This window comes from Nerophis ophidion, linkage group LG19, assembly GCF_033978795.1.
Source record: "Nerophis ophidion isolate RoL-2023_Sa linkage group LG19, RoL_Noph_v1.0, whole genome shotgun sequence".
Taxonomy (NCBI): Eukaryota; Metazoa; Chordata; class Actinopteri; order Syngnathiformes; family Syngnathidae; genus Nerophis; species Nerophis ophidion.
In genome coordinates, this window is record NC_084629.1 from 18,148,842 (window position 1) to 18,172,195 (window position 23,354).

A 23,354-nucleotide genomic window follows, 5' to 3' on the forward strand; every position below is an offset into this window, starting at 1 on the left:
CATTCTGTTTTTGTTGACTTTGTAGCCAGTTCAGTTTTACTTTTGTTTTACATAGCCATCACTATGCTTCAGTGCCTTTTCCTAGCGGGACTTGCCTTTTGTTAATTTTTGGTTTAAGCGTTACATACCTTTGTACCTGCACACTGTCTCCCGCTTTGCTCTGCATGTTGGGATCACGACAAACCATCCTCGACGTGTTCCGACTTCTACAAATCAATGAACTACCTGCTGCCACCTACTGATATGGAGTATAACAAGATTACCCTGCTGAGCTCTACACAGCACAGGCACTAGATAATGGCACATTATTATGATTATTGATTTGCAAAACATATTTTTTGGACCAATTAGGTAAAGTTGCTTATTTTCCCAGGGCACACTAGTGTGCCGCGGCACAGTGGTTGAAAATCACTGTTATAGTGCTTACTTATATCTGTCAGTAGACACGTTATGGAAGATAAAAACTACAACATTTCTAATACAAAGTAGGGTATGGTTCTTACTTATATCTGCCAGTAGACACATTATGGAAGATAAAAACTACAACATTTGTAATACAAAGTAATGGATATTTCAAACTTATATCTGTCAGTAGTCATGTTATGGAAGATAAAAACTACAACATTTGTAATACAAAGTAGTGTATAGTTCAAACTTATATCTGTCAGTAGTCATGTTATGGAAGATAAAAACTACAACATTTCTAATAAAGAAGCGTATAGTTTTAACTTATATCTGTCAGTAGACACATTATGGAAGATAAAAACTACAACAAGTCTAATACAAAGTAAGGTATAGTTCTAAATTATATCTGTCAGTAGACACATTATGGAAGATAAAAATTACAACATTTCTAATACAAAGTAATTTATAGTTCAAACTTATATCTGTCAGTAGTCATGTTATGGAAGATAAAAACTACAACATTTTTAATACAAAGTAGCGTATAGTTCAAACTTATATCTGTCAGTAGATACATTATGGAAGATAAAAACTACAACATTTTTCTAATAAAAAAGCATATAGTTGTAACTTATATCTGTCAGTGGACACATTATGGAAGATAAAAACTACAACAATTCTAATACAAAGTAAGGTATAGTTCTAACTTATATCTGTCAGTAGTCATGTTATGGAAGATAAAAACTACAACATTTCTAATAAAGAAGCGTATAGTTTTAACTTATATCTGTCAGTAGACACATTATGGAAGATAAAAACTACAACAATTCTAATACAAAGTAGTGTATAGTTCTAACTTATATCTGTCAGTAGACGCGTTATGGAAGATAAAAACTACAACATTTCTAATACAAAGTAATTTATAGTTCAAACTTATATCTGTCAGTAGTCATGTTATGGAAGATAAAAACTACAACATTTCTAATACAAAGTAATGTATAGTTCAAACTTATATCTGTCAGTAGACACATTATGGAAGATAAAAACTACAACATTTGTAATACAAAGTAGTGTATAGTTCAAACTTATATCTGTCAGGAGATGCGTTATGGAAGATAAAAACTACAACATTTCTAATACAAAGTAGCGTATAGTTCAAACTTATATCTGTCAGTAGTCATGTTATGGAAGACAAAAACTACAACATTTCTAACTTATATCTGTCAGTAGACACGTTTTGGAAGATAAAAACTACAACATTTCTAATACAAAGTAGTGTATAGTTCATACTTATATCTATCGGTAGACGCGTTATGGAAGATAAAAACTACAACATTTCTAATACAAAGTAGCGTATAATTCTTACTTGTATCTGTCAGTAGACATGTTATGGAAGATAAAAACTACAACATTTCTAATACAAAGTAGCGTATAGGTCTAACTCATATCTGTCAGTAGATACATTATGGAAGATAAAAACTACAACATTTCTAATACAAAGTAATGTATAGTTCTAACTTATATCTGTCAGTAGATACATTATGGAAGATAAAAACTACAACAGTTTTAATACAAAGTACTGTTTAGTTCAAACTTATATCTGTCATTAGACACATTATGGAAGAAAAAAACTAGAACATTTCTAATACAGGGTGTATAGTTCAAACTTATATCTATCAGTAGACGCGTTATGGAAGATAAAAACTACAACATTTCTAATACAAAGTAGCGTATAATTCTTACTTATATCTGTCAGTAGACATGTTATGGAAGATAACAACTACAACATTTCTAATACAAAGTAGCGTATAGTTCTAACGTATATCTGTCAGTAAACACATTATGGAAGATAAAAACTACAACATTTCTAATACAAAGTAGCAGATAATTCTTACTTATATGTGTCAGTAGACATGTTATGGAAGATAAAAACTACAACATTTCTAATACAAAGTAGCAAATAGTTTGAACTTATATCTGTCAGTAAATACATTATGGAAGATAAAAACTACTACATTTCTAATACAAAGTAGCGTATAGTTCAAACTTATATCCGTCAGTGGACATGTTATGGAAGATAACAACTACAACATTTTTAATACAAAGTAGTGTATAGTTCAAACTTATATCTGTCAGTAGACACATTATGGAAGATAAAAACTACAACATTTCTAATACAGGGTAGCGTATAGTTTAAACTTATATCTATCAGTAGACGCGTTATGGAAGATAAAAACTACAATATTTCTAATACAAAGTAGTGTATAGTTCAAACTTATATCTATCAATAGACGCATTATGGAAGATAAAAACTACAACATTTCTAACTTATATCTGTCATTAGACACATTATGGAAGATAAAAACTACAACATTTCTAATACAGGGTCGTGTATAGTTCAAACTTATATCTGTTAGTAGACATGTTATGGAAGATAACAACTACAACATTTGTAATACAAAGTAGTGTATAGTTCTAACTTATATCTGTCAGTAAACACATTATGGAAGATAAAAACTACAACATTTCTAATACAAAGTAGCGTATAATTCTTACTTATATGTGTCAGTAGACATGTTATGGAAAATAAAAACTACAACATTTCTAATACAAAGGAGCGTATAATTCTTCCTTTATCTGTCAGTAGACATGTTATGAAGATAATATCTACAACATTTCTAATAAAAAGTAGTGTAAAGTTCTAACTTATATCTCTCAGTAAACACATTATGGAAGATAAAACTACAACATTTCTAATACAAAGTAGTGTATGGTTCTAACTTATATCTATCAGTAGACACGTTTTGGAAGATAAAAACTACAACATTTCTAATACAAAGTAGCGTATAATTCATACTTATTTCTGTCAGTAGACATGTTATGGAAGATAACAAATACATCATTTCTAATAAAAAGTAGTGTATAGTTCTAACTTATATCTGTCAGTAGATACATTATGGAAGACTAAAACTACAACATTTCTAATACAAAGTAGCGTATAGTTCTAACTTGTATCCGTCAGTAGACACGTTATGGAAAATAAAAACTACAACATTTCTAATACAGGGTAGCGTATAGTTCTAACTTATATCTATCAGTAGACGCGTTATGGAAGATAAAAACTACAACATTTCTAATTCAAAGTAGCGTATAATTCTTACTTATATCTGTCAGTAGACATGTTATGGAAGATAACAACTACAACATTTCTAATACTGGGTAGTTTATAGTTCTAACTTATATCTATCAATAGACGCGTTATGGAAGATAAAAACTACAACATTTCTAACTTATATCTGTCATTAGACACATTATGGAAGATAAAAACTACAACATTTCTAATGTTGTGTAGTGTATAGTTCAAATTTATATCTATCAGTAGACGCGTTATGGAAGATAAAAACTACAACATTTCTAATACAAAGTAGCGTATAATTCTTACATACATCTGTCAGTAGACATGTTATGGAAGATAACAACTACAACATTACTAATACAAAGTAGTGTATAGTTCTAACTTATATCTGTCAGTAAACACATTATGGAAGATAAAAACTACAACATTTCTAATACAAAGTAGCGTATAGTTCTAACATATCTATCAGTAGACGCGTTATGGAATATAAAAACTACAACATTTATAATACAAAAGTAGTGTATACTTATATCTGTCAGTAGACATGTTATGGAAGATAAAAACACAACATTTTTAATACAAAGTAGTGTATGGTTATAACTTATATCTGTCAGTAGACACGTTACGGAATATAAAAACTACAACATTTCTAATACAAAGTAGTGCATAGTTCTAACTTATATCTGTCAGTACACACATTATGGAAGATAAAAACTAAATTTCAAATACAAAGAAGTGTATAGTTCTAACTTATATCCATCAGCAGTCGTGTTATGGAAGATAAAAACTACAACATTTCCAATACAAATAAGTAATTGTTTGAGAATTTTTACAAATAAGAATCGAAATCAATCGAAACTCAATCAATTTTCAATGGAATCGGCACATTCTAAAGAGACAGTCAGAAAGTAAACACAACCTATGTAAAATGTTGACCAAATAACCACCATTAGATGTTATGCAGACCACAAGGAAATCTTTTAAATGTGTCCTCTTTAATTATTACCTGATTTTCAAAACAATAACAAAAAGCCCAAAATATTTTGTGATAGTAAAAATGATCGATCTAATTACTGTAGTACCTTCGTTACAATGCTACTATACTTGGTATCGTTACTTTCAATTTTTTTTTGTCAGTCCACCCACCTATGTTTACTTAGAGCTTAGCGATTAGCTCGGTTTATAGTACCTTCCTACAATGTGTAGTGCAGCGTGTTCAGCTATCCCTTGTCCTCCAGTGATAATGCTACTTGTAAGAAACAATGTATTTGCCGCCATGGAGGCTGGGATTACTGACTTAGAAACAGCTTTGCACTGTGGAAAGATTTTAGCTGCGAGCTTGCTGGCAAGGATGCTACATTGCGTTGATTACACAATTGTTCTCTTGTCGGTCAGTTATATTGCACTGCTTTTTTTCCCCTCCTTGTCAACATGAAAAAAAGTTATGCACTTAAAAGACTACGTGTAAGTACGCGAGTACAAAACCAGAAATGCTAAGTTAGCAGACTACTGCAATACTGACATGGTTCAATACAAGTTTGAACCATGAAATGTCTAAAGCCAAGTTGTAAGTTTGTGTTACAGAACCCTCATGTCTTGGATGGAGGGGCTAAAGGTAAGGATCAGGACCTCGTACTCCGACTGGTACGGGACTTCTGTTTAGTTGAAGAACAATGAGCCAGGAAACATCTGCCTGCCTGAGACGCACTTGATCCTAGTCCAACCTTCGCCATCAACAACTTTGAGGACTGCTTGGACCCCCTCAGGCCGCCGGACATGGGAACCTAAGTAGAAGCTGTCACACTTTTCAGTCTCCCTACCCAGTGGGAAGTTTGGACTGGAGCCAGGCGAGGCGCAGTTAGAACTACTGTAAGTCAAATAAAGGAGAAGATAATTCTCTGCACCACAAACAATCAGTGCTGCTGAAAATAGACTTCCTCTCACAGCCAATCGGGGACTCTGTCCCCGGGGGACAGGAGCAGGATCTAACACCCACAAGTGGACCAGCTCCAAAACCAACATTCATGCACCGCAACGTCTCCACCTTCCCGTACGTTCTTTTCCATTCTGCAATTTGGGTCTATAAATATCTCAGGCCGATTTAATTACAGTCTGCTTGTTCAGCTGTGACCTCTGACCTCTGTCCTACTGACAAAGGACACGTTGGCTTGGACACCAGTTGTCTTACCCTAAACCTTCCCACTTTATTAGAAACGTTTGTCACTCGGTTCATTCGTGTGGACTTTTTAAAGCTTAGAAATTATGAACTCTCCTCTGTTTTGTTTTGTTACTTTAATGCTGACTCACTGAAACTTGTGCAGGGGGACAAGCATGATTGGACATGACGGTGTACCGCAGAAGAAAACTGCAGCGGGACAAAAAGTGATACAAAAACAAAGATAACACATTTGCAACAGTAGAAGATTTCACACACAGAAATGTAACTGCTCATTTACTGGAGAAGCAAGCTACCGCTAGCTGGCTTAAATAATAACATGAACCCAAGACACACCAACTTCTTTCACCGTTACAAACTACATACCCCAAACTAAAGGTGTATAAAAATGCTAATGGTGTGTTGTACTTATCCCGGAAGTTGGAAATCGGGGGGCAGGGACAGAGCTACAAGCGTTACGGTTACGAGGTCGGAAATCAAGATGGCGCGTCTATAAAGCTTTTGCCTGAATATAAACAACTTATGGGAAAATGTTCACTTTTACTGCAACCTTCAAACACGCTGGATGATGGGGAAACACAGATGCAATTGCTAGCGGTGTAGAACATACAGTATATACCCAGGGCTGTACACGGCAGGCATTTTACTCGCATTTGCAACTTGAAATAGGTCGTGGGAGTATGACAAAAAATTGGGAAAAAAAGAGTTTAACACCTTAATTTGCATTTTTCTCACAAACTAAATCCATCCAAAGTTGATCAAACTAGAGTTTGTGCAACTGTATAGCATGTTCGAAATAAACTTAATCCATTACCAAATGGACAAGTGATTGACACGGAAGTGTCCCCCCTCCTCCATGCACAGAGGGGGGCGGGGCTGTGGTTCACACACTCAGTCATCAAACACGGAAGAAACAATGTCTTAGTTTGAGGAAGTGGTCACAACAAATCCATTTTCACCACAAACAAAGAGGTGTGTGTGAAGCTGCGCCCCAGCAGCAAATACCCACTAAGCTCACTGCTAGCTACTCTTTCCTGTTGAGTTCCATATGAAAAGAAAAGGAAAAGTGATGCTATATTTCTATTGTAAGTCCTTGATTTCCTGCTGATTTTATTAGAAATAAGGACTTACCGTCAACAGTTCCTTCTGGAAGGACTTGCGTTCCTTGCTGTCTGCGTTGTTGCAGTCTTCCTTCAGCGTCTCCAGTACACACGCCACCCGCTCAGGTTCGCTATCCAGCTCCGCTCGGCAGAAGTGCGTCAGGGGCAGGTTCTCATACCCGAGGGCGTCGGCGAACGCTCGCCAGTTGCCGATGTTCTCCATAAGGATGGTCCTGACGGAGGCGTAGATGTAGGTTAAGAACTTGCAGGGCCTCAGTACCTGCTCCAGCAACAAGGACGTGGTCAGCTCCGGCCCGGTGAAGTAAATGGGCTTGACTTTGCCGACCACCAGCACGTTCTTTGTGTGGATCAGTCCCACCCGGCCCTGGTAGTATCCAATGTACCATTCTTTGGTCCACAATTGGCCCTTCAGCTTGATCTTCTCCTCACTTAGCAGAGCGACAAAGTCTCCCTTCTTGTACTCCAGCAGGTAGCTGTTCTTAGTCTGTCTGATGACCGTCTTGATCAGCTTTCCAAACTTCAGGTTGTTTATTCTCCTGTCCTGGAACACCGGGTACTTGGTGGCCACGGCTAGCGGGGACAAGACGATCTTGCCCACCTCCTTCTTTTTGAGGAAGCGACGCTGCATGGACGTCTTTGGCCCCGTTTTGGGCGGTGGCGGCGGGGTCTGCACACAAAACTGTGCCAGGATGACATCCAGGTGGTCTTTGACCTGGATCCTCAAGGTGAAGTCAGAAACATCTGCCGCGTTGTGTGAAGTGATAAGAAAGACCAGCCGGCTTACTTTGCCCAGTTTGATCTGGAAGCCACGCACCACCCTGGCCTGCTCGCTGGCTTTCACTTGGTAGTTGGCCATGTTGGAATACACCCCCACGCGCAGGTCCTGCGTTCTGGACAGGACAAACTGGTGCTTCCCCCACAGCTGGAGCGCCACAGGTGGTGCTGCCTTGGCCTGCTTTCCCACCTCACTCACTAACAGAGACTTTGGAGCACAATCGTGACCGAACATGGCGACGACTATTTTGAAAGATGGGTGGATGTGTTTGGGGCCGTACACGCCTAGAGTCATTTTTTTGACAACGTGATCCCACACTGTGGAGTCTGGAGAGGTGGTCTGAGATTGTGCCACCACACACACATACATGCACGGCTCCAGGTTGTCCAGGGACACTTGGACTGTATCCCCGTACAGATAAGTGTGTGGAATGCACCTGTAGGGCCCCTCTTTACAGTCACTCCTGACACACAGGATATCTGTGGTCTCCTTGTTCTCAGCTTTGACCGCAACAGATACTTTCATCTCCACGGTGATGGCAGTTTTGGTCTCCATGTTGCTGAGCTTGAGCTCCACCACAGGGCTGGAGGTGCTGCAGCGGTCATTGTTCAGCTCCAACGGCGGGTCAAGCAGCGCTTTGATGGAGATCTGCTGGGTGTCGCCCTCTGCTACGTGGCCCTCAGGGATGTGGACACTGATGTTGGTGTCCGGAAGCTGAACGGCACCTCCTGAACTGTCCAACCGGCAGACAATATTGGTCTCTACCGGTTGGGTTTGACCCCAGCCCGGGTTTTGACCCAGTGAGTCCAAGTCGTGGCAGGACCTGGCTAGTTTGCGGTGAGTAAGCCAAGCAGCCCGGAAGTCCTCCCTACTCTGGAACTGCTCTGGGGCCGGCGCTTTCAGGTTGCTGAAAAAACTGCTGGACATTTGAGGGCTTTCTGACTGCGCCTGCAGAATGGACATGTCCGACAGACTGTAGGACCGCTTGCTTCTAAAGAAGGGGTTGTCTCTTCGCAGGGATTGCCCCGTCCCAACTGTGGGACTTAGAGGGTTAAAAACACTGTTGCCAAATCCATTGATGCAGCTTGCGGACTCTGGCGCTGATGGAGTGTCGAACAGAAGAAGGTCAACTGCTTTCTGATTGCTGTTCTGGTCCAAGGAGCCCCGAGGACCCGTGTGAAGGAAAGGGTTGGTCGAGGTGTGTGTTGTGTTGAAAGGATTTCCATTATGGAAGGTGGTCGGCTTCAGAATCACGCCGGCCCACTCTCCTAGAAGGTCCATTTCTGTGGCCGCCTCCTCTTTGCCGTCGATCATCCCGCTGTCGCTGAAGGACGAGTCTCTGAAGTTGATGGGCTCCACGTACGCGGCTGGGATGTAGCCCATCTCCGTGTTGTTGTGGGCGTACCACCACTCGCCTCCCGACGTGTCCAGAACGTAGAGGCGGTCCCCTTTGGAGAACTTCAGGGTGGTGAAGCTGGACGGACAGTAGTCCTTGATAGCAACCACCTCCCTAGCGGTGCCGAAGGAGGCGGTGGCATCCAGACGTAAGGCACTGGGAGAAGGCACTGTGGAGACAAGACCAAGAATGGTGTCACCAACTGAACTGGGACCAGAAAAGCGGTGGACTATCCTGATCAGACCGGGACTGGATCCACTTCACACCTTTACTCCAACATGCTTTGCTAGCACTAATTGGCGACCCGCAACTACATCATGGTGCGTAATAAATATGCCTCTTTTAATTCATGCCATCGCTTCTCCCGCAAGTAATTAATGACAATCGCCACCTTATAAATACTGATCACAACAACTCCAAATAAGACTGGAAATAATCTGCAAAGTCAGGGAAATTTATATGAATAAATAAACTAAGCTTTCAATACGATCGTTATATCGTGACAAACAACCGCGTCCTTAACGCAACGTAGCTTCTTTGCCAGCGGCTAATGTCCCTCCACAGCAGAAAGCTAACTCCATGGCGGCAAATAAACAAAGTTTCTTAACCACACACCGTAAGAAGATGCAAAAAGGCCCAGCTAACCGCTAAGCTAGAACCCTTGCATGTAAACAAGGGTGGGCAGATTGTTACCAATATCGACAGTAATGATACCAAGTATAGTATCGGGTAAGGATTGACACTACAGCGATTAAATTGATATTTTTTATTATCCCAAAATTGTTTTTTGTTTCTTATTGTTTACAAACTCGGGATATGTAAGAGCCACTGGTAGTTTTTGCTTTTGTTAAATTATTTATTGACTTTATTATACATTTTGTACAGGAAGAGCTTGACGAAGCGGCTGGGGAGAGGGAGGTCTAGGCTTCTCTGCTTAGGCTGCTGCCCCTGCTAGCCCACTTCGGATAAGCGGAAGAAGATGGAAAGATGGATGGATACATTTTGTACATAATAAAAGGAATTAAGCAAAAAAGCCACATAATATATTACTTTATATGATGTTATAAATGATAGATATCAAGGCATAGTATTCAGTGTCACTAAAGCAGCAAGGAGCCAGGCGGCGCGGCTGACCTTTGACATCAATCAGACTGGACTCGGACACCCCCTCGCTGAGGTCAATGAGCGTCCCCTCGGACTTGCAGCGAGGGAGCGAAGCGTTGTTATTGGCCGAGGCTCTGATCCGATGGGCGGCCATGCTGGGACTTGCTTCTCCTCCTCGCTCGAGTGGCTTCTAGGGTGGCACGTCAACAGCCTCCCCTCATTTCTGAAAGACACCACCGACAATTCAAGTTCAAATGAGTGCTCATCCATATTCATTTTTTATTCATCAGCTGCAGCAAAGTTTTAGCGCCTCCTCAATCAGTGTTTTCCTTTGCAGACTCACTTTCAAGCCGTCTGAGCGACTTTGATCTTCTTCGCCGCCTACCAACCAGAGCTACATTTTTGGAAACAAAACAACAGCTTTTAATCCCAACGGCAGTGTTGTTGATGCTTGTTTTTTAAATCTAATCTTCATATTGACGCACAACCTGTTCTAATGTGCACAACTTAACATTTGGGATGCTCAGGCAGCAATGTGTGTTTCAATTAGGGATGCTCCAATAAGAGTTTTATGCTGACCATTCCGTTACCGATCATCCGTGAGAGAGATCGTTCGATACCAACACTGATACCGATCACATGTACTGACTTTAAATTTAAAAAAAAAATTGATGGGGAGTGCCAAATTGACGGTTGAACAATATCAACACAATATTTAAACCATTTCCTTATTCTGTTTTATTGCATACAATTATGTGATCAAAACAGTCAAAAGTACTCGTCAAAGACTTAAAAAGTAACATAAAAACAAAAGGCGTGCAAAAAAGTCCTATCGGAATCGCGGTTCTTATTCATGGTTTTGGTGGGTCATTAAAAAGTAATTTAGGCCTTAAAGGGCATTAAAAACTATTAATTACGACAGTTTCTCAACCATCCGGAGGGCGACCATGAAATATCTATTTCTTCGTTATGCCATTGTAAGACACATTTCCACCACATGTGACAGTAATGACAATATCTGGAGCTAAAGTCATAGAGACGTTTCACAAAACATTTATTACATTAGTATTTATTTAGTTAGAATGTATTTATTTCAGCACTGTTCAGCACAATTAGTTTTTTATCAGTTTTAATAAGACCCTTCTTTTGCAGTTTGTTTGCTGAATCATTTTTGCAATCAGTCCGCCTTGATAATTATCTTTGTCATTAACACATGCTTTTGTATCATATGACAAGGTTTGTCTCTTTGTTAAACTGTAATTACTAATTGAGTGTTCGTAATTGAGAGGGCCCCGGTGCCCCTCTGTAGTACAAAAGTTGGGCCCTGGGGTTAGAAAGGTTAGTGCCTGTAGAGACCCTGGTATTCATCCCGATTCTATATATCGAGTCATACTTTTTAAAACACTCGATGACATTTTTTTTTCTTTCTATTTTTAATAAGAATACATTTTTAAAAAGACGTTTTCAGGCCATCCCCATGCAACTAGGAGGAGCCTTTTTTGAAAAAGGTTCATTAGAAATATTATAGCAAGGAAAAAATTGGAACGTGAGAGTCGATTTTGAATCGAATTGTCACCCGTGAATCGGATACAAACAATAGGGGGCCAAAGATTCACACCTGCAGCAGAAACTGCTATCAACTAATCTTTTAAGTACTTTGGTTTTTGCCCTCAAAGTCCTCCTGTGTTCAAGGAATTATCCACTAAACTTCCAAACATCAACAAAATCAACAAAAACATCTTTTAGAGAAAATTAAAAATATTAAGCTAATGACTCAATAATAATTCCTTCACATCGTTTATTCCTTTAAGGAGTACATCGGCATGCTGCAGGCTTTCACTTGAACTTCGAAATCAGGTGCTCCCTTTTCAACTACCACGACTTGCTAGTCCACGCCTGTTTGGACTTCAATTATCAAAGTTCAGCTCTGGTTTTTGTGTTGGGACTAGGGTTGTCCCGATCCGATATTTGGATCGGATCGGCCGCGGATATTTGCCAAAAAATGCGTATCGGCAAGGCATTGGAAAATGCCGATCCAGATCCAGTTTAAAAAAAAAAAAATCCGGTCCGTGTTTTCCAACATACCGATTTAAATAATACTTTCCACTCTTCTGCTGCTCCCTACGCTCCGTTCCGCATTTTCCAGCACACCTTCAACACATCCACAGGTCTGTGTTCTAACCATTAAGACAGCCATGTGAATTAAAAGTTACGGTAAAAATGTCAGCTGTGTGGGATTATTTTACCCTACAAAATGAAAAAGATGAAGAGGTGGAGTGCAAAACATGCCACAATAAAGTCAAGCATGGTGGTAAAGTTGTAAGACATTTTAATGACTCTTGAGAGTGAGAGGCTTTTTAGCACTCATCATTGATGAACACAGGAGCAGGCTGACACCTGAGCATCTTGAAGTGCTCGTCTTTGTTAGAAAGAATCTCCCCATTATGCTTGGACTTCAATTGTTTGCCCCCCCCCCCCTGACTGGGGCAAACAATTGAAAGGAGTGTGTAGATATATATATATATTTTTTAAAGTTTACACTTGTTCAGGAGCAAGTATTGATGCTGAGTTTTAGAGTTTGTATCCCACTCAAGTTGTTTGTGTGTTTTGCTTTTTTAAATGTTTACAGCATTATTTGCACTTTATACTGTTCACTTTTTTACAGTTTAATGATGCCATTTCTGTTTGTCATGTATAATTTTTTTCTTTTTTGTGTTTCTCTTTGAATACCAACCATTGTGTATTATTCAGCTGGCTAGTTGTTATCAAGAGTACTAAAACCCTTTTCAACATGAATCTGACCACTAAGTAGGCTAAATAACTTTAAAGATTAATACATGCACGGATAGGCCACTATCGGCCAGTATCGGTATCGGATCGGAAGTGCAAAAACCTGGATCGGGACATCCCTAGTTGGGACTACAGGCTGGTCAAGGCCTTGAGACTTTTGGACCTCACCGAAAAAGTGCGGAGAAGCTCCAGAGTCAAGTTTCAGGTGTGTCTGAAGCTGAGCCATGGTCAAGAATGTGAACAGTGTCAATGTCAATGCTCATGGAAACACTCATTTATTGCACATCCTGGTTTTCATTCCAGTGAAGTACAAACAAGCGTGGACGCGCGAGTCGTGATAGTTAAAAAGGGAGCGCTTGATTTTGAAGGAAAGAAACAGCCATCAATCTGTCAATCCTTTCCGTGTCCCAGCAAGTTAAGGTTCCCCGTGTTGAGACAAATTAAGCCGCCGCCCACAATTGCACTCCCAAGAGATTGCATTGAGAGATTACTTGTTTTGACTGGTGACTCGTATCGAAGTCATAGAACATCTGCCTCTTGATGACTTGGACCCCTTTTCAGAGGTGGTCTTTGGATATAAAGTTGATATGTAATGATGATAGTGGATCAGAACTCTTCAGTTCATTGGAAATCTGGGTTAAGACTGACGCAGGACTTTGTTTCTCAATTCTCAAAGTTGATGTCATTGACCTGCAACAGCATGTCGCCAGTTGAGCCGCCACAGGTGCAGATCTTGGTGGTTGTAGCAAATATTCAAACGAATATTTGCTTACGCAGCAGGTCAACTGGCTGCATTTGTGTACTTATGGACTAAGTAAATCATGTAAAAAGATCATTTTTAGTTTTTATTCTATTTAGGGTCCAATAACCCCAAATAGCAAAGAGAAATAAAAAAGCATGTAAACGCACAGCTTGGGCCTTTAGAGGTTAAAGCTAGTGCTCTAGATGCCAGTTTGTAATTAGGAGTGCTAGCTGCTAGCTAGCGAATAATGATCCTTGCTGCTGTAGCATGCTGGTTCTCTTCTCTGGGAAATTAGAAGTGTCACATGTTATCCAAGTGTTATGACCATTTTCATTTGAAGTGGTAATGCTAACCATTGGAAATTTTTCGTGGGGTTTAGCATGACCACGTCAAAACAGTCTTCAACATTGGCATGCTTGTAAATATTTGCCACAAGCTAAAGTGACAGCAAGTTGTGTATTAACAGTAATCAATGTTTTCTCCTGACTTCATACAGGAAGTTGATAAAGTTAAAAAGTTAAGTACCAATGATTGTCACACACACACTAGGTGTGGCGAAATCATTCTCTGCATTTTACCCATCACCCTTGATCACACCCTGGGAGGTGAGGGGAGCAGTTGGGAGCAGTGGGCAGCAGCGGTGGCCGCGCCCGAGAATCATTTTTAGTGATTTAACCCCCAATTTCAACCCTTGATGCTGAGTACCAAGCAGGGAGGTAATGGCTCCCATTTTTATAGTCTTTGGTATGACTCGACCGGGGTTTAAACTCACAACCTAAACATCTCAGGGTGGACACTCTAACCACTAGGCCACTGATGTTGAGCTTGTTAATGGTTAATAGAGTTGATATTTAGCTCTCACACTGTTATTTTTTTTCTCTTTCGCTTCACAATTATTTGACGACATGACGTTTCAAGCTTGCATCATTCACACCAATTGGGTTCTTGCTCAGAAAAATTCTGTTTCAAGTGCACAATCTAAGTATACTACGTGCACTGTGTACTTAATTACTGAGTGCACAAATTTTGACACTGTAGCGCTGTCCAAAATCGATGTCTATCCTCCGCGGCTTAATGGTCGCGGAGGCAAAAATTACGGACATGGGAGGAGTTCGGGGAAGCCATGGAAAACGACTTCGGGAAGGGGAAAGTGCACTGTCAACACCGTGTATGGTGAGGATGGTGTTCTGCTGACCTCGACTGCAAATGTTAAGGATCGGTGGAGGGAATACTTTGAAGACCTCCTTAATTCCACCAACACGTCTTCCTATGAGGAAGCAGTGCCTGGGGAATCTGTTGCTGAGGTAGTTAAAAAGCTGCTCGGTGGCAAGGCCCCGGGGATGGATGAGATCCGGCCGGAGTTCCTTATGGCTCTGGATGCTGTGGAGCTGTCTTGGTTTACAAGACTCTGCAACATTGCGTGGACATCGGAGGAAGTACCTCTGGATTGGCAGACCGGGGTGGTGGTTCCTCTCTTTAAGAAAGGGAACCGGAGGGTGTGTTACAACTATCGTAGGATCACACTCCTCAGCCTTCCCGGTAAAGTCTATTCAGGTGTACTGTAAAGGAGGTTATGCCGGATGGTCGAGCCTCGGATTCAGGAGGAACAGTGCGGTTTTCGTCCTGGTCGTAGAACTGCGGGCCACCTCTATACTCTCGGCAGGGTCTTTGAGGGTTCATGGGAGTTTGCCCAAACAGTCTACATGTGCTTTGTGGACTTGGAGAAGGCATTTGACAGTGTCCCTCGGGAAGTCCTGTGGGGAGTGCTCAGAGAGTATGGGGTATCGGACTGTCTGATTATGGCGGTCCGCTCCCTGTATGATCAGTGTCAGAGCTTGGTCCGCATTGCCGGCAGTAAGTCGGACCGGTTTCCAGTGAGGGTTGGACTGCGCCAAGGCTGCCCTTTGTCACCGATTCTGTTCATAACTTTTATGGACGGAATTTCTAGGCTCAGTCAGGGCGTTGAGGGAATCCGGTTTGGTGGCTGCAGGATTAGGTCTCTGCGTTTTGCAGATGATGTTGTCCTGATGGCTTCATCTGGCCGGGATCTTCAGCTCTCACTGGATCGGTTCGCAGTAGAATGTGAAGCGACTGGGATGAGAATCAGCACCTCCAAGTCCGAGTCCATGGTTCTCGTCTGGAAAATGGTGGAGTGCCATCTCCGGGATGGGGAGGAAACCCTGCCCCAAGTGGAGGAGTTCAAGTACCTAGTAGTCTTGTTCACGAGTGAGGGAAGTGTGGATCGTGCAGGTGGATCGGTGCGGAGTCTTCAGTAATGCGGACGCTGTATTGATCCGTTGTGGTGAAGAAGGAGCTGAGCCGGAGGGCAAAATTCTCAATTTACCGGTCGATCTACGTTCCCATCTTCACCTATGGTCATGAGCTTTGGGTTATGACCGAAAGGACAAGATCACAGGTACAATAGGCCGAAATTATTTTCCTCCGCTGGGTGGCGGGGCTCTCCCTTAGAGTTAGGGTGAGAAGCTCCCCCATCCGGGAGGTGCTCAAAGTAAAGCCACTGTTCCTCCACATCGAGAGGAGCCAGATGAGGTGGTTCGGCATCTGGTCAGGATGCCACCCAAACAGGAGATGTTTAGGGCACGTCCGACCGGCAGGAGGCCACGGGGAACACCAGGACAGACTATGTCTCCCGGCTGGCCTGGGAACGCCTCAGGATCCCCTGGGTAGTGCTGGACGAAGTGGCTGGGGAGAGGGAAGTCAGGGCTTCCCTGAGTAGGCTGCTGCCCTCATGACCCAAGCTCGAAAGAGCGGAAGAAGATGGATGGATGGATGGATGGTGTATATATACATACATATATACATATACACACACACTTACACACAAACACACACATAAATACATTCATATATGTAACACCAAATTGAAGATGGAAGTTTCCCAAACGTGTTAAAATTCAGTACAACCAGCGATTAAGCCAATTTTCGGGGTAACTGACCAATACGCTGTTATGCGCAAAACGCGCACACAGACACGCGCACACACAGGGACACTTTATTTGCAACACATTACATGACAACAATCATTTTATACAAAAATAAAATCTGTCTCTTAAAGCAGGAAATTAAACAACCTGTAGCGAACAGACTGAACAACAACACGTTGACACTCCCCCCTCACTACAATATGAAGTATAACCGATAAAACATTAACTATTAAATGTACGTCAACAGTTCTTACCTTGTTTACTTCCCTGACGGCCTCCTTAAACTTTTGTAATCAATCAAAAATATCCATCCATTTTCTCTCAATGTCCCTCAAGTAACTAAAATGGTCTAACACGTCAAAGTGTGGAGAGTTTTTTGCATATTACCCATCAGGCTTAGTAAATGGGTTAAATTGGTGTATTTTTGAATTATTTATGGTACTATTGGAATTTTTTTATACTGTCCATATAGTTCAGTGGGCAAGTTAGGTGTTTTTGTACCACATATTTCAACATTTCGTGTTGTATTTTAATGAATTGCACCATAATTTGGGAAGGTTGTCTGAATTAGTAATCATATGTTGAGTATGGCTTCACGGTGGAAGAGGGGTTAGTGCGTCTGCCTCACAATACGAAGGTCCTGCAGTGCTGGGTTCAAATCCAGGCTCGGGATCTTTCTGTGTGGAGTTTGCATGTTCTCCCCGTGAATGCGTGGGTTCCCTCCGGGTAGTCCGGCTTCCTCCCACTTCCAAAGACATGCACCTGGGGATAGGTTGATTGGCAACACTAAATTGGCCCTAGTGTGTGAATGTGAGCGTGAATGTTGTCTGCCTATCTGTGTTGGCCCTGCGATGAGGTGGCGACTTGTCCAGGGTGTACCCCGCCTTCCGCCCGATTGTAGCTGAGATAGGCGCCAGCGCCCCCCGTGACCCCGAAAGGGAATAAGCAGTAGAAAATGGATGGATGGATGTTGAGTATGTGCACCCTGTGCTTGTAAAATCCACATGGATCACTAATAGTCGCTGTAGACCACTTTCGCCAGATGACAACAAAATCGCAATGCTTAAAATTTCATGATTTAAAACTGCACTAGGGCTGTAGACAAAAGTTTTGAGTCAAATATTTTTTAAAGTAAAAATTATTGCATATTGTTCTGAAGTTGTGGCAACCTGTTGGTTGGCAGTCTAAAAGAAGCATGTCTTCCGTCACTCATTCTTTTCCCGGTGTTATGCATTTTATATGTATAAGATATAAAAATCGCAATTTTGGAGAACAAAATCGCATTGAGGTAGGGCTGGGCGATATGGCCTTTTTTTAATATCTCGATATTTTTAGGCCATGTCACGATACACAATATATATCTCGATATTTTGCCTTAGCCTTGAATTAACACTTGATGCATATAATCACACCAGTATGAAGATTCTATGTGTCTACAGTAAAACATTCTTTTCATCCATCCATCATCCATCCATCATCTTCCGCTTATCCGAGGTCGGGTCGCGGGGGCAGCAGCCTAAGCAGGGAAGCCCAGACTTCCCTATCTCCAGCCACTTCGTCTAGCTCTTCCCGGGGGATCCCGAGGCGTTCCCAGGCCAGCCGGGAGACATAGTCTTTCCAACGTGTCCTGGGTCTTCCCCGTGGCCTCCTACCAGCTGGACGTGCCCCAAACACATCCCTAGGGAGGCGTTCGGGTGGCATCCTGACCAGATGCCCGAAACACCTCATCTGGCTCCTCTCGATGTGGAGGAGCAGCGGCTTTACGTTGAGCTCCTCCCGGATGGCAGAGCTTCTCACCCTATCTCTAAGGGAGAGCCCCGCCACCCGGCGGAGGAAACTCATTTCGGCCGCTTGTACCCGTGATCTTATCCTTTCGGTCATGACCCAAAGCTCATGACCATAGGTGAGGATGGGAACGTAGATCGACCGGTAAATTGAGAGCTTTGCCTTCCGGCTCAGCTCCTTCTTCACCACAACGGATCGATACAACGTCCGCATTACTGAAGACGCCGCACCGATCCGCCTGTCGATCTCACGATCCACTCTTCCCCCACTCGTGAACAAGACTCCTAGGTACTTGAACTCCTCCACTTGGGGCAGGGTCTCCTCCCCAACCCGGAGATGGCACTCCACCCTTTTCCGGGCGAGAACCATGGACTCGGACTTGGAGGTGCTGATTCTCATTCCGGTCGCTTCACACTCGGCTGCGAACCGATCCAGTGAGAGCTGAAGATCCCGGCCAGATGAAGCCATCAGGACTACATCATCTGCAAAAAGCAGAGACCTAATCCCGTGGCCACCAAACCGTAACCCCTCAACGCCTTGACTGCGCCTAGAAATTCTGTCCATAAAAGTTATGAACAGAATCGGTGACAAAGGACAGCCTTGGCGGAGTCCAACCTTCACTGGAAACGTGTCCGACTTACTGCCAGCAATGCGGACCAAGCTCTGACACTGATCATATAGGGAGCGGACTGCCACAATAAGACATTCCGATACCCCATACTCTCTGAGCACTCCCCACAGGACTTCCCGAGGGACACGGTCGAATGCCTTCTCCAAGTCCACAAAGCACATGTAGACTGGTTGGGCAAACTCCCATGCACCCTCAAGAACCCTGCCGAGAGTATAGAGCTGGTCCACAGTTCCACGACCAGGACGAAAACCACACTGTTCCTCCTGAATCCGAGGTTCGACTATCCGGCGAAGCCTCCTCTCCAGTACACCTGAATAAACCTTACCGGGAAGGCTGAGGAGTGTGATCCCACGATAGTTGGAACACACCCTCCGGTCCACCTTCTTAAAGAGAGGGACCACCACCCCGGTCTGCCAATCCAGAGGTACCGCCCCCGATGTCCACGCGATGCTGCAGAGTCTTGTCAACCAAGACAGCCCCACAGCATCCAGAGCCTTAAGGAACTCCGGGCGGATCTCATCCACCCCCGGGGCCTTGCCGCCGAGGAGCTTTTTAACTACCTCAGCGACCTCATCCCCAGAAATAGGAGAGTCCACTACAGATTCCCCAGGCACCGCTTCCTCAAAGAAAGACGTGTTGGTGGGATTGAGGAGGTCTTCGAAGTATTCCCTCCACCGATCCACAACATCCGCAGTCGAAGTCAGCAGAACACCATCCGCACCATACACGGTGTTGATAGTGCACTGCTTCCCCTTCCTGAGGCGCCGTATGGTGGTCCAGAATCGCTTCGAAGCCGTCCGGAAGTCGTTTTCCATGGCTTCCCCGAACTCTTCCCATGTCCGAGTTTTTGCCTCCGCGACCGCTAAAGCTGCACACCGCTTGGCCCGTCGGTACCCGTCCACTGCCTCCGGAGTCCTATGAGCCAAAAGAACCCGATAGGACTCCTTCTTCAGCTTGACGGCATCCCTCACTGCTGGTGTCCACCAACGGGTTCTGGGATTACCGCCACGACAGGCACCAACAACCTTGCGGCCACAGCTCCAATCAGCCGCCTCGACAATAGAGGTTCGGAACATGGTCCACTCGGACTCAATGTCCCGCACCTCCCTCGTGACATGTTCAAAGTTCTCCCGGAGGTGTGAATTGAAACTCTCTCTGACAGGAGACTCTGCCAGACGTTCCCAGCAGACCCTCACAATGCGCTTGGGCCTGCCAGGTCTGTCCGGCATCCTCCCCCACCATCGCAGCCAACTCACCACCAGGTGGTGATCGGTAGAAAGCTCCGCCCCTCTCTTCACCCGAGTGTCCAAAACATAAGGCCGCAAATCCGATGACACAACTACAAAGTCGATCATGGAACTGCGGCCTAGGGTGTCCTGGTGCCAAGTGCACATATGGACACCCTTATGTTTGAACATGGTGTTTGTTATCGACAAACTGTGACGAGCACAAAAGTCCAATAACAAAACACCACTCTGGTTTAGATCCGGGCGACCATTCTTCCCAATTAATATATGCTCATTTGAAACTTTTATGCAGGGAGGGAAATCACAACTAAGTCAATTTACCAAAACTGTATTTATTAAACAGTTATTAAGCAGTAGCATAAACATTCATGTCAATTTAAAACTGAAAGTGCAAGATTGTCAGAGACATTTTAAAACAAGCAATTAGTGCACTTTTGTGCATGATGTCACTAAGATGACATATCAAAACTACACTAAATTAAACTGCACTTTTTGTACAAAACGCCACCACATTAGTTTAAAACAAATAAAGTGCACTTTTGTGCATGATATCACACAAGATATTTCAATAAGTGTCAAATACAAATGAGCTGGATAATAGGAAATCAAATCGCAATGTGGTGGGTTACTGCGGATGTTATCTCCTTATGTTGTTGACTATTTTTTTCATACGGTGTTGATGTGGAAATGGTTGCCTTGGCATTTTGTTGGCATTCAAATGATGCTATGTATTAGCAGTAATGCTACTTTTTGTAGCAACGCTTTTGCCCCACACTTGACAAATTACGGTTGTCTGTTTGACATAATTCCCATTTTAAGCCAAACCACTGCCAGACGATGAACCCGCTGCTGTTTTTCTTGGGAATTAATTCTTCCTTCATTTGTTACTAGATTTGCACCTTTTTTCTCTCGTATTACCACCCACACCACAGCTAACTTTTCCCATGCCGCTATCTCTCTGCTCCCCGAGAGCGTATACGTATGTGACGTGTGTCAAGGTGCGCTTGCTGTCTGTGAGAAGGAGAGACAACAAAGAGTGGGAAGAGCCTGTAGTGTAATGCATGAGAACTTATACTTGAATATCATGATAAAGTAATTTTCTGTTTCACACAGAGACAAACCTGCGATATATTGAGTATATCGATATATCGCCCAGCCCTACGTTGAAGTTTGTCCTCAAAATCGTGGAGCCCTATCCTGAAATAGCGAGCATCGAGAAGACAACTCAAAAAGAACTCATTTCGTACTGGCATGGATCAAACTGTAAAACCGAGACAAAGAGAAAAACATTTCAGAAGCAAGATGCCTTGCCCTGTATGTGTCAGATACTGTTTAAAACAAAACATGGCGTCCACAGAAAGATGTGGGAGGACTGATGTGGGTCAGTGGAACATCATCCTTCATAATTCATAAGTAAGCTCTGCACACAAAAATACCATCCAACCTGAGTTTGGTTCTACAGATCCATGGCGCACATCGTGCTTGTTTTCGCTTTTAATCCCGCTTTTCTCTCCTCCAAGCAGCAATACAGCCTGTCATGTGGGAAACAAGCAAGCAGGAGCTTTTTAATGGACGGCGTCGCCATGGTAACTGAACCTCTGGATGGGATGGAAAGATAAAAGCGGGGATTCTGCAGGATGCTGGTGTCCTTCAGCAGTCCGCATCCAACAATGCCATAAAAAACTGCTGACTCCGGCAAGTCACAAAGTAGCTGCTATCAGCCGGACCACTCAGAACCCGGCGTAGAGGGCGGGGCATACAAAAACAGGACAGAAGTGGCGTCTAAATGCAAATGTTGAGGAGGCCATGTAAATAAATAAATGGGTTGTACTTGTATAGCGCTTTTCTACCTTCAAGGTACTCAAAGCGCTTTGACACTACTTCCACATTTACCATTCACACACACATTCACACACTGATGGAGGGAGCTGCCATGCAAGGCGCCAACCAGCACCCATTGGAGCAAGGGTGAAGTGTCTTGCTCCGGACACAACGGACGTGACGAGGTTGGTACTAGGTGGGATTTGAACCAGGGACCCTCGGGTTGCGCACGGCCACTCTACCACTGCGCCACGCCATCCCTCATGTAGTCCTCCTTAAGGACCTCCACACCCTTTGGGTACAGATGGGAGCGTTTTAGCAACACAAACATCTGGATCCAGTGAAGGACCGTCCAATTCCATTGTCACAATGCATCATGGGTAGAATATTTACATGACAGGTCACATGGTTACACGGAGAGGGCCTATAACCTCTTTTTAAAAACTGATTCTTCCACGTATTGTGTCTTTTTATCACATAATTTCGACTTTTTAATCTCTTCATTATTACTTTTTATCTGATAATTTGGACTTTTATCTTTAATTCTGACTTTTTTTTTCATAATATTCAATTTGTATCTCATTATTATGACTCTCATACTTAAGACTTTTTATCTTACAATTACAACTTTTTATTTCAAAATTATGACTTTTTATCCTAAAAATTAAGGCTCTATCTAATAGAACTTTTTATTTCTTAATTATGACTTTTTATTTAAATATTATGACCTTTTAATCTCATAATTTTGACTTTGATATCTGCTTTTAACTCATTATTTCGGATTCATATCTCATAATTTTAACTTTTTTTATCTAATGATTACGCCTTTTTGTCTCATAATTATGACTGTCTTAAAAATATGCCTTACCATTGTGTTTTTTTTCTGCAGCAGGATCGGGCTTCCATATTCTTATGACAAAATTTTAATTATTTTTCTTTTTGTGAATTTGTGAAAATTATGAATCCTTCTGCTTATATGGCGATGGCCTACAAACGCCTTTTAAAAAACTGGTTCTTCTACGGAAGCCCATAGCGTTACTTTATATCTCATCATTTTAACTTTCTTATCTCATCATCATTACTTTTTATCACATAAGTTCGACTTTTGAACTCCTAATGTTGCCTTTTTTACTCTAATTTCAACTTTCTCTCATAATTATGATTATTTTTAAGGCATAATTTCAACTTTTTAACAAATAATATTGATGTTTTTTATCTAATAATTTCAACTATTTGATCTTATAATTCCCAATTTTTTACTCACAATTGCAAGTTTTATTTCA

General features: G+C 42.4%; 1 protein-coding gene across 2 annotated transcripts in view; it reads right to left on the reverse strand.

Annotated features, from left to right (window-relative positions):
* LOC133538087 (SH3 domain-binding protein 4) overlaps nucleotides 1-23,354 on the reverse strand; it is a 47,087-nt gene that overhangs the window by 13,850 nt on the left and 9,883 nt on the right. Inside the window, exons 2-4 of one of the 2 annotated variants that reach the window (XM_061879378.1) lie at nucleotides 10,454-10,504; nucleotides 10,141-10,333; nucleotides 6,846-9,175 (exon numbers count right to left, since the gene is read on the reverse strand). In XM_061879378.1, the coding sequence (XP_061735362.1) occupies nucleotides 6,846-9,175; nucleotides 10,141-10,264 (2,454 nt within the window). In that variant the 5' untranslated portion in view covers nucleotides 10,265-10,333; nucleotides 10,454-10,504. The remainder of the gene's footprint in view (nucleotides 1-6,845; nucleotides 9,176-10,140; nucleotides 10,334-10,453; nucleotides 10,505-23,354) is intronic. The other variant, XM_061879377.1, reaches the window with a different exon arrangement.